Source organism: Hemicordylus capensis, chromosome 1 (genome assembly GCF_027244095.1).
Source record: "Hemicordylus capensis ecotype Gifberg chromosome 1, rHemCap1.1.pri, whole genome shotgun sequence".
In the NCBI taxonomy this organism is placed as follows: domain Eukaryota; kingdom Metazoa; phylum Chordata; class Lepidosauria; order Squamata; family Cordylidae; genus Hemicordylus; species Hemicordylus capensis.
In genome coordinates this window covers 167,524,261-167,536,421 of record NC_069657.1, presented here as the reverse complement: position 1 = coordinate 167,536,421, position 12,161 = coordinate 167,524,261, and the positions used below count along the sequence as shown (strand labels likewise).

The 12,161-nt window shown below is 42.0% G+C and overlaps 1 protein-coding gene across 1 annotated transcript in view; it reads left to right on the top strand.

The window, feature by feature from the left end:
• The first annotated feature begins 398 nt into the window (after positions 1-398).
• Positions 399-12,161, top strand: part of ACTR3 (actin related protein 3) — a 46,560-nt gene continuing 34,797 nt past the window's right edge. The window contains exon 1 of the mRNA XM_053283992.1: positions 399-703. Coding sequence (XP_053139967.1) covers positions 660-703 — 44 coding nt within the window. The 5' untranslated portion in view covers positions 399-659. The remainder of the gene's footprint in view (positions 704-12,161) is intronic.

Sequence of the window (12,161 nt, the reverse complement as noted above, 5' to 3'; positions counted from 1 at the left end):
TAAAATTAACGATGGTATTCCTGTGTTAACCAGTTGCAGCTATATCAAAGAATCTTGTAGCACATCAAACCACCTAATTTAAAATGGTTAAGAGGCCACAAGAATATCTGTAGTCAACGTGTTAAAATTAGACGTAGAAGGGGAGAGAAAGAAAGCGATCTACGACCAGAAATCTGCAGAGGCGGTTGCTTAAAGGAGTAACCACCTCATTAAAAAGAAGAAGAAAAAGTAGGGGAAAGGAGCCGAGGACGAGGGCGGGCACGGCACTCTATTTCCAGAACCGCCCGCTTCACTTCTTCGCACCCACTTGCTTCCTGAACAGCGCGCGTCACCGAATGCTTCGGTTTGACGCGCCCGCCTTCTCTTTCCCTTGCTCCTCCTCCTGGGAGCCCATCCCTCGTCCTCCTCGCTCAGGCTGGGAGGGAGGGACGGCCAAGGCAGCCATCTTGGGTTCGCTCGCCGGGGCTGTGCGTGTGTGAGCGAGTGGGGGGGAGGGAGGCAGGCAGGCAGGCAGACGCTGGGGCAGGGCGTGAGTGGCTGGCTGGCTGGCTGGCTCCTTTGCGGAAGTGGGTGGCCTCACTCCCCCATAGTGGAAGGAAGCGAGAGAGTTCAGGGGGGTCCTTCGCACCTTTCCCCAGCGCCGACTCGACCCGAGGACGATGGCAGGGCGGCTCCCGGCCTGCGTGGTGGACTGTGGCACAGGGTGAGCGGAGCGGAGCGAGAGAGACGGATGAATGGGCAAGGGAGCGAGCAGGCGAGCAACCAACCAGGGAGGCTGCTCCTCTTTGGTGCTGCTGACAGTTTGCTTCCAGGCGATGGAGAGGGCGGGGAAGCCAAGCGGCCAGGCTGCAATTTTCTTTTGCATTTGGGATTTGAGGAGGGAAGGGGGAGGAAAGCACTGCCTCTCAGGTGGGGTGCGGTGGGGTGGGGGGAGCCGGGGGTGTGGGATTCTCCCTGTCCTCAGCCAGCACCAAGTGCTTTCTTTTCAGTCCATCCCCACCCAGGGCATATATCCTTCCCGCCCCCTCGATCGTACGAATTGGAACAGCCTTCAACTTGTAAGATTGGGAGAAGGGTGTGTGCATAGGAACTTTGAGGGGAATCGGATTTTTGGTGTCTGACCCCTCTCTTTTTCTCCGGCTTTAGATCGTCACCTTCAGAAATGTGGCTTTGTGGGAGGACGGGGGTGTCACACCCTGCCTAACAGCATGGTTTCCATTATCTTGCCGTTTAAAATAATGTGACACCCCCCGCTCCTTCTGGTGGCTTCGGCCTCTATGGAAAAGAGATCACATTGCCCCCCCCCCCCAATTATAAACGCATTGGGGTTGTAATTGCTATGGTTTTTAGTCGTCGTTTTTTCGTAGGAGAACCGAATACCTGTTTCTGCCTCCCACTTGCTTCCAACAGGCGAACAGGCTTTTGAAAATGGGCAAAAAGCAGCATTTTTTTCCTCTTGGTTTTGGATATATTTTGTCCTTTTTACCAATTCATTCATATTTTCCTGGAATTGTCTGTCTCATCTCTTTTAGGAAGTAATGCTTTCCAATTTTTTCTTGGGGAAAAAAAAATCTACTCTTAACTAGAATATTTCTTTGGTTTAGGCACGAGTTAAGATTAGGTTAGACTCCTTATAGTTCCTTAAAGCTGGGTAACATTTTCTTTTGAAAATCAGGTTTACTGTTGATCTGGTGAAGATAAAAATTTGCAGGGCTTTATTGTGCAATGCCATGATTTTTCCATATGTGTCATTTATTCAGTATTACTTCTCTATGTGGGAGGGGAAAAAAGTCTAACCCTCTCTAGTGAGCAAGCGCAGAGGAACTTCCTTAGTTTTGTCAAAGGCTCTTCCTCCTTCCAGGCTTTTATACCTTATAAGGCAGTTTTCAGTGTCAAACCTGACCAAATCTTTTTTAGAAACCGCTTTTCTTATTCAGCCATTGCCGGTGGTTAATAAGAGAGAAAATAACGATGTTTAATGCCGAATATGAGTCTACTTGAAAAGAGCTTTCCTGAGTAGTTGCTGATACTCTTCCTGCTGTTCTTTTCGGAAGGCAGCAATGAACAAAGCGTAGGATAGTTGTGGGACGCAAAAGCTTCCCACAGTACTGGATTGGGTACTTCGTATCTGTCATACCAGTGTCTTAAGGAACTGAGTGTGAGGGAAGCTTTCTCTGACTGCGCTTTGCATCATGCTTATGCAGATAGTTTCTAAAAAGAATTCTGAGATGTCTCAGTGTGTGGCTATCAGCCACGACTTCTAACATTGATATTGTAACTTTGAATGAATGATTGTACAACTTTTATGCCTAAAAGGTTACTTTCCTGTCAGTTTCAAAGTCTTAAAAAATACATGCCTTTTTTTGTTTTTGAAAGAGGAAGCTTCCAATTTGGTTAATAATACTGTTACATAACACACTTTGTAAATGGTGACCTTGCCCTAAAATGTGCTTAGATGAACAAAAATATTTATGGTGCAGTTTGTATAAATGGGGAAGAGTACTAGTGGTTAATAGCAGCAGAGTTAAATCAGGTGCAGTGTTCCTAGATGTTGACTACAACTCCCATAACCCCCAAGCAAAAGCCATTGCAGCTGGGGATTCTGGGAGTTGTAGTCAACAACATCTGGGAATCCCCGTTAGAGGGAACACTGATCAGGTGCTATTTTGTTAAATCTGCAAATAGCTTGAATTCTGGTTTCTTCTATCTCACCCTGAATATATGGTGAACCTGTGACTTTTCAGTAAATTGCAGTATAGGCCATATGTGAAGACTTACTTTTTGAAGCTTTGATTTTGCACCTACAAAAGAGACCTGTCTACTTTTTTGCAGACTTTCTGTCAGTGGTAAAGTTAAGCGTGTGCATGATAACAAAAGTGAATGCCCCATAGTTCACAACACACTCATCCCTTTGGTGTTGACTCCTAATTTGATAACCTAGCAGTTAAACACAAATGGTTTGGGATTTATTCCCAGATTCTGCAAAGAGACCTGTCAGTGAGCACGCATTCATTCCTACAGCTTGGCAAACAGGCACCTTTTTAATGTGGTGATTCTCTTTTTTTAGCAGGGGGAGAGCAACTGGCCCTATCCACCCCCAGCACATTACCTCCAGTGACTATTGCTGGTGTCTGTCTTGTGTTTCTTTTTAGATTGTGAGCCCTTTGGGGACAGGGAGCCATCTTATTTATTTATTATTCCTCTGTGTAAACCTCCCTGAGCCATTTTTGGAAGGGTGGTATAGAAATAGAATAATAATAATAACTTTGACCACAAGGCACAGCAACTCGTAATTATGGTACAGTTTTGAATGGGACTTTTGAATTCTGTTCAGTGGACAAATGTTTTAGATAAAGCTGCTTCAGAACATCAATGAAGTGTGACTTTGTCATGGGTAAAATTATATGTTGGTTTTAGAGAAAAGATTATTTTCTCCAAGACCTTGTGTACACATGCAGATAGTGCAGGTTCATTAATTATGAAATTATTGTATTTCACATATCTAATCTATGTCATATGTGCTCTGGATTTCACTATAAGCAGTTAGAAGGGGTGTGGAAGGGAGCAGTAGGCCTTAAACTTCTTAACTTCTGTTCATTTGCTATGTGATGTATGGTGCTTGGCATCTAAAATTGTGGTAGAAACATTCTTGGAAGAAAATTGATTTTGGTAAATCAAATATCTCACCTTTTTTACACTCACATGCACGCACACCCTGGAAACTTGGGATTCAGCTGTAAACACTTGTTCATTGCTTATTGAAAATGACACACAGTAGTATTGATTTATACTTCATGCAGCAGAGCAGTATGTTATAGTGGTGTGTGCTGCAGAAATCATTTAAAAGTGCAAAGGGCAGGTGAACATCTTCATCTAATGGACACTGTTGTTCAGAATATTTATATACAGCTTCTTTTTAAAAGTTCCCAGACCAGTTTACATAGCAAAAGGAATAAGACACTTATTCCCTGTCCTAAAAGGGATAATATGCCAGGAAGCAGCAATGTCTGGTGCTTGTTAAAATGCACCAGACCAGTGTTCCCTCTAACAGGGATTCCCAGATGTTGTTGACTGCAACTCCCACAATCCCCAGCCAAAGGCCATTGCAGCTGGGGATGCTGGGAGTTGTAGTGAACAGCATTTGGGAATCCCTGTTAGAGGGAACAGTGCACCAGATATATTATGTCGATAAGATGCCCCTGAGTTTTTTGAAACGCATTGCCTTTTTCAAGTCTGCCTTCAGGTAAGTGTGTGTTCTGTTTACGTGTGAATTGCCTTTTTGCAAGCTCGGTGTGCCTGCTGGTCCTTACAGTATTGACAGTGCCCATTGTACTGAAAATTTAGTTCTGCAGTGCTGACTTCATTTGGGTATTGGCATGTGAATTAAAATGGGCTCAGTTCAGACATTGCACCAAACATGGTTTGTACTCATCATAGTTTGTTTCCAAATATATGAATGAAGCATGGTCTGACTTGTTTGTTGTCTTAATTTTTCAGTGTACCTTTTTCTATGGTACAGGGCCTCCAAAGGCAAAGCAAAGGCTGTAACTATGGCTTGTCATCTTTATTATTATTATTATTATTATTATTATTATTATTATTATTATTATTATTACATTTATATCCCTCTCTTCCTCCAAGGATTCCAGAGCGGTGTACTACATACTTGAGTTTCTCTTTCACAACAACCCTGTGAAGTAGGTTAGGCTGAGAGAGAAGTGACTGGCCCAGAGTCACCCAGCTAGTATTATGGCTGAATGGGGATTTGAACTCGGGTCTCCCCGGTCCTAGTCCAGCACTCTAACCACTACATCACGCTGGGTCTCCCCGGTCCTAGTCCAGCACTCTAACCACTACACCGTGCTGGCTCTCTTAGATATCACACTAGACTATAGTTGGCACAAATAGTTATTCTAGCTTGATGGCTGATCTCATGGTTTGTCGATGCCAACATCATGACAAACAATAGTTAAATTTTCTTAATAATGAAACAATGTGGTTGAGGCTTCTCTCAGATACATACCATAACTGTGCTTATCAAATCCTCTCTATGGAAAATAAACAAAGTATGTACAGCACAGCTATTTAAGCAATCACATTTGTAGGGCTAAGTGCACTTGTTCCATTATCTCACGTAACTGGATACCTCAGCTACTTAGAATGGTATGCTTAGGCCATTTATTATGCTGTTGGATTGTAATATTTGGTGTATGACTTTCAGACCTAAAAGGAATTCCCAAAACAGGTTACAAGGGAAGTTTAAGAATGTGATTGTTCTGTGTTCTATGGGAAAATTACACTTGATTTCGCCTCTTATTTTGTGCAGTTCTTTAGAAAATAAGCCATTGCTGCTGCTCTGTACAGAACATTGCTAAATGTAGTTAGGGATCAAACAGCTATTAAATGATTAACAGAAAACATATGTGCAGGTACTTTGACTTTAAGTTTTAAATTATTGATGTGTTCGGATCTATGGCTTGGAATTATGGAAATGCACTTGATGTTTAGTCTCAACTTTGTAGGCTTTTCACTTCTTAACAAAACATTTTAGGAATCAGATTTTTAAGAAGTCAGCCCTGTACCTAACAACTTACACAATTTTAACTTATTTCAGTGGTAGGCAATGATCCCTCTAATTTTTTTCATCTCTGTGTGGAATGAGTTTTGTTCTGGGTGGTAGTATCAAGGCAGTGTGTGCGCGGACATGCAGTCAGAGTGGGGTCTTCTTGATTTAACCTGAGCGAGATCTAAAATGAACTGAGCAGACATCCAGAAACTTGTGAGCGCGTGCATGTGTGCACACCTTAGAGGGAACAGTGGTGGAAGGCAAATGTAACTGTGTATAGAATGCAGCTTTTATTGTGATACATTTTCAAATAACTTGATGGGGGTAAAAGAATAATTTGATTTGGGATGTAACATCTGACATTTATTGAAGAGCTTCTGCTTCCATTACTTCACAAAGGTAATGTATGTTCAAAAGAGGTAATTTGATCTCTTTGGGGTATGGAATAGGAGGAGAGAGTGTTGCAGGCTCATTTACAATTATCTAAACCAGGGGTTCTCAATCTTGGGTGCCCAGATGTTGATGGACTACAACTCCCATAATCCCCAACCAAAGGCCATTGGGCCTGGGGATTATGGGAGCTGAAGTCGAATAACACCCGGGAACCCAAGGTTGAGAATCCCTGATCTAAACCATAGTTTCATAGTCATCTGACTCTGCCTATAGTGTAGAGTGCCTCATTCCATTAAGGTTTAGATTTAAGACTGAATTTAAACCTCTTGGGATGATACTCAATAGCTTGGAAGATTTTATTCATACCAGTCTCACAGCACCATGAAAATGTCGGAAGAACAGCCCTAGTTTGTCATGTTCTTTCTGTGGAATAATTATAAGTGGAGGCTACCATGGCAAGAACAGTTCGCTTAAAGCTGTAGGATTTGTTGAAATATACCAAGGGGCAGTAGCTGACATGCCATGCAGCCTTAAGAGGAAGGATATGGATCCATCCTTGCAAGAATCTAACCTAAGTATATCAAGTAGGGGCAGGGAGAAGCAACTTTTGCTTTTTTCACATCCCTGCAAAAGTCCTTTCTGCATCCAGGAGGATGTCTATGAGGGTTGCACAGCCTTCATGGACATATTCCTGAATCCCAAAGGTCTTTTGTAAGGATTTGATAAAAACAAGAATTGCTTCCCTTCTTGATGCACTGCAGCTGTCTGGTAAGCCTTATGTGCTGTTAGTGTTGTGAGGACAGAGCTCTTGTCGTGTCCATAAGGCTGTGGCATGTGAGCCATTGCAATTATTTCATATCTAAAAAGACATGTATTCCAAAGAGATAGCATGACCTCATTACTTCATGGCTAAAAAAGCAGATCGTGTATTTATCTTAGAACTAACTTTCCTATTGTTGATGCTAAACAAGGGTAAGTGTCTGTGTGATGGGGCTTTAGCTCAGTAGAGCAGCTGCTTTGTGTGCAAAATGTTCCTGGCATCTCCAGATGGAGATGATAAAGCCACCTGCCTGAAACCTTGGAGAGCTGCTGCTAGTCAGTGTACACTACTAAGCTAGATGGCCCAATGGTCTGACTCGATATAAGGCAGCTTCCTATCTTCCTTTGTCTAGTATTTGCGGTCCCATCTTGGCCATGATGCTCTGCTTATTCATTTATTTTTTAGTCTCCTATAATAGAGGCGTCCATACATTATTTTAGTAAACAGTAAAATGTTATACAGTTTTTGACGACTCCTCCTCCTCTGCCCTTCCCTTCTGGAAACATTAACCACCCAGTGGAAACTTGAGAGAATATCGCTTTGTTTCCTCAAGACACAGATAAATAATTCCCCAAGCTATGTTGCATAACTTGAGAGAGCCTTTTATTGTAGAGCTTTTGTGGCTGTACTAAATTTTGTAGCAGTGCTGAATATTGCTCTGCTCTGTAGTAATAGCTGACCCTCTGCTGAACTCCTTGTGCCACATTTGTTATCAATGAATAACTATTTTGGCCTATACCAGGCTTTTTGTTAATGGAGTAGAGCCATTGTAGTATAGCTTCACAGAAGCACTTGGACATTTGTATGGTGTTCTAGATCTAATTACTTGTAAGCTGCTGTCAGGACTAGGTTGCATAAAGGCTTAGATATTTTGTAAATACAACTGAATGGGACTTAAGTCCATTGCTGGGAGGGGTATTAAGGTTGCAGAACTGAAATGACTTTACACAGAACTGATTGAGTGGTAGGAACAGGCTGTAAGTAACACGTGCTCACAATTTGGGTAACATAAAAAGTTGGAACTTAGAACCTTTCTTCCCTGTCACAGAAGATGATTGAGAGGTACGCACAACTATAGTCTGTATAGCTTACTGTGTGGGAGCCAGCTGCGTCCCCAAAAAGAGGAAACAAGAGTCTCTTGTACTTTCTACTACCCTGTTTCTATGTAATGTGCAAGACTTATAGAATAATGACAAACTGTATTTTTCCTCTGGTGGTTTTGATGGGTATATGCTTCTAGATTTTTTTAAAATTGTAGCAAACTAGTAATGGCAGCAAGAATAATGATCACATATCATTGGGGGAAAAAAATCTTATTTTATTTAATTATTCGATTTCTATACCGCGCTTCCAAAATGGCTCAGGGCGGTTCACACAGAGAAATAACCAGAGAGAGAGAGAGAGAGAAACAAATGAAGGACTATTAAATTCCCTCAACAGGAGTATGATTACAGGAACGTGTGGGAAGTTGCAAACTGGGGTGGGTGGGGTTGAGACCCCCACAGGGGTTCCCAAATAATTCAGTAGGGAGCTGTCAGGAGGGCAGGGACCGTACTCAATATGTCCAAGGTGTGGAGATGGTCAGGGACTATGGGAGGTAGTTGGAGACAGAAACCAACTACTGTTTGACTTCATCATCACTCATGAAGCCAAGGACAGGCACAGCAGTGGCGCTTCTTTGGTTAACAGGTCAGGGGAGAGTTCCCTCTTGGGAGATGCTCACTAGACCTCATCTAATGAGTGGCCAAAGAAGTCACGTTGTGGTGTTGCCCTTAGCTTTGAGCAGCAGAGGATCCAGGTGCCCCCCCCCGCTCCTGTTCTCCTGTCTGCCTCCCCATTCCACTGTGTCTCTTCCTGAAATTTGGATTAGTGTGCAAGCTAAGTACAAATAATTGAGAGCCATGATAATACGGACTCACTTTACTTGATTCCTACTTGCGCGAATCAGTCTTCAGCAATTGCTGACATAATTAGCAGATACCTAGTGAAAATAACTTGGTGCCCAAAACTAGATTGGCAGTCTCCAACATAAAACCCAGGTTTGAAAAACTTAGTAGGAGAAAGCAAGCTAATCCTCCATTAAAAGGGAAATGTGACTGTTGCTGGTCTTTGTCTTATGTTTCTTTTTAGATAGTGAGCCCTTTGGGGACAGGGATACATTTTATTTATTTCTCTGTGTAAACTGCTTTGGAAACTCTTGTTGAAAAGCAGTATATAAATATTTGTTGTTGTGCTTCATTTATCTCTACCTAATCAAATCGATGACTGATATCCTGATTATCAAAGTGTGTGTGCTCCTAACATCAGTGATACACTAGCCCCTGTGCTCGTCTGCCTTGCTTCCAAAGCATGGGCACTCTTTCTACTCTTGTGCAAGAGCTCAAATACTTTTTGGAGCTTGCCTGTGCTGTGGGCGCACTTCAGAAGCTCTCTGCTAGTCTGGAAACGTTTTGCTTGACCCTTAGCTGCACATTTCTGGTCTACAGATCATTAGTCAGGATATCGGCCCAGTAGCTTTAAACATTGTGCGGTGGGGGATGTTTGTCATGTAGCTTTATATATTTTAGGGGTTCACAGTATTAAAAAGTTTGAGAATGCCTGAGTGATGCTGAAGCTGTCAAATCATGTGAACTAGAAAAGGGAGTGGAGAAAGCAGTTCAGAAAGGTATTGATTCTTTACAGAATTTTGGCATTTCGAAGACAATATTGTGATTAGTGGTAGTATATTTTCTAGAACAGAGTTGAATATATAACTCATATATATTCTAAATATGTAGCAAGGATATATGGCAGTAAATTTGGTTGTAGGATAAGCTAGTGCAACAATGGAATACTGCTTTTTGAGTAAATGCTCATTTAAGAGTTTTCTCTCTTTCTGATGATGAGCTCTGCAACTATGGTTCTATCCCACAGGAATTGTTGTGTTAAAATCCTGCTGTAAACTGCCCAGAGCCATTTTGGAAGGGCGGTATATAAATCGAATACATAAATAATAAAATAGAGGAAACAGAAGTAAATCTCAAAGCAGTCTTTCAGTGTGTTTCTATATTAATGTTTAAAGTTACATAAAAGAAGCATTACCATAAATTGCAGAAGTGCAGTTCAGTGTTTGTGGGCTGTGCAGGATCCTACTTGGAGAGAATTCTGGGACCAAGGTGTGTTTTATTTGGACAAAGTAGTTTTTAAAATGCACCTCTTTTGGGCGTGACAGTTGATAATTCAGGTTAGTCACCTCAACACGCTTATGTGTTCCTAACTTCTCATCTAGTAAAGAGGGCTAGACTTCTTGTTTGTGGCTGGCAACAAGATATTCTAGTTATTACTTTATTGGCATGTGTGGTTTGGGTTTTGTACAGCAAAACTTTTATTGTTCATAAGATTTCTAAAATACAAGTTTGACCTCTTCTTGCTTCAGGAAAACTTCTAAAGGCTTTAGGAGTACTGAAGTTTTTATAGATAAAATTCAGAATCTAACCAGCTGGCAATACAGTGGCTGACACATTGAGACTAATGCTGCTCTTGTGCAATGAACAAGATGCACATGAAGATTGTAGATGCTTAAAGTTGTACAATCTCTTGTGCTCTGATTGTGCTTGCACAACAAAGATAGTGGAACTGTGGCTGGCATCCAGACACGAGTTGTGCTAGCACATTGAGATAAGTAAGTTTACTTGTGCAAGGTTGTGGCTCTCCACTGTGATATGCAGCTATTAGTGGAAGACCTTCTCTGGGACATATAAGATGGTGCTACAACGCAACACACAATGCTTTGTGTAACTTGTCAACATCTGCTAGCACAAGGACAAGTCTGGTACAGATACCTTTTTCTTTGCACAACATCCTTGCTCTAACACTTGTCTGGAACACAAGATCCCAGTGTAGTGGAACTAGCTAGTGTGGTATTTTTGTCCTAGTGTAACATGTTTGTATGAGCGTACCATTCCTTTGGATGTCAGCCAGTGTGTTGACTGCTGGTGAGTATGTGTACTGCTATTAAATAGAGGTTTATGTTGTCCTCCCTCCAAGGAACTCTCGGCAGTTTCTGCTCCTTTTTAAAGTTTAGGCTGAGAGTTGGTGACTGGCCAAGTGAGCTCCATGATTGGGGATTTGAACCCAAAAGTTTCAGTCAAAGTCCAGCACTCTATCCAACTGCACCATACTTGCTCTCTAGAGGTATATGTAAGGAACATCACTGTTCCCAAAGGATAGTGAAAGGGAAACACTCTGATAGTACCAGCACTAACCTCAAAATATCAAATGAGACTTCTAAAATTATGTAACATATAAGTCCACAACTTTAAAAGTATGGTTTAAAAATGTATCGTTTAAATGTGTGGTTCAGATGTATGGTTTAAAATGTATAAAAATATTGTTGATGCATTCTGAACCGGGTAATACAATAGCACGTAGTTACTCTTTTGTTTTGCTAACCTTGACTACTGAAACGTTTTTGGGTTCCACAGGATGGCCTGATGGTTTCTCCTGTAGTTCATTCAAGCTGACCTTGATGCCACACTATTTGGGAACCGGATATACTGTTGTTGGCTCCTTGGAAGGAAAAAACAGGATACTAATAAAATGACTGCTTTGTGAAATGTAGTCCCTACTCTAGTAGTTCCAACAACCTAAAGGTTGGAGAAAGTGGCAGATGCTGTTTTCATGATTCTTGTTTGACCTGCTTTCAGAGTTGCTACTATGCTGGAAACTCGGGATGTGCATGGAATCAGCAACTGCTAGCTCAAAGCAGGGGGTAGCTTTCAGAACGGGGAGGGTGCTCTTACCTCCCCCACTGGCGCTGTGTGCAAAATTGGTCCAACGGGGCACCCTGGTGTGCCGTGGACTGGAAGTGCCTGGTAATTGCTGGCCACTTCTGGCCTGCAATGTACTGGGGCGCCAAAGAGGTATGCTGCCACCCCACGGGACCGATTTTGCATGCAGTGTGTGTGTGTGTGGGTTTAAGAGCACCCTCTGCAGTCCTTAATGATATTCCCCCGCCCCCAGTCTCGGACCACCGGACTTTCGAACTGGTTCAGAGGACCGTAAAAGGACCTCTGAACAGGTTCCCTACACATCCCTCCTGGAAACCTTGATTTGAATTTGTCCTAATACACCTTGCTTTATCCCAGTAATCATGTTTCAAATTGATTGAGCTAGAAAGAGGCCTTTTCTGTATCTTTTCATTTATATTGGATGTAATTTCATGTTGGCATATAATTTCTATACAATAATACAATCTGTGTGGAAAATATCATTACTAGTAGAATGACACCAGAATTGGAAAGCTTTGTACAAATCCACTGATTTAAAACATGTGGCCCTTAGGCCTAGCACTGTATTTACCCAGTCTAGCTTTACCTTAACATTACTGTATATACTGAAATC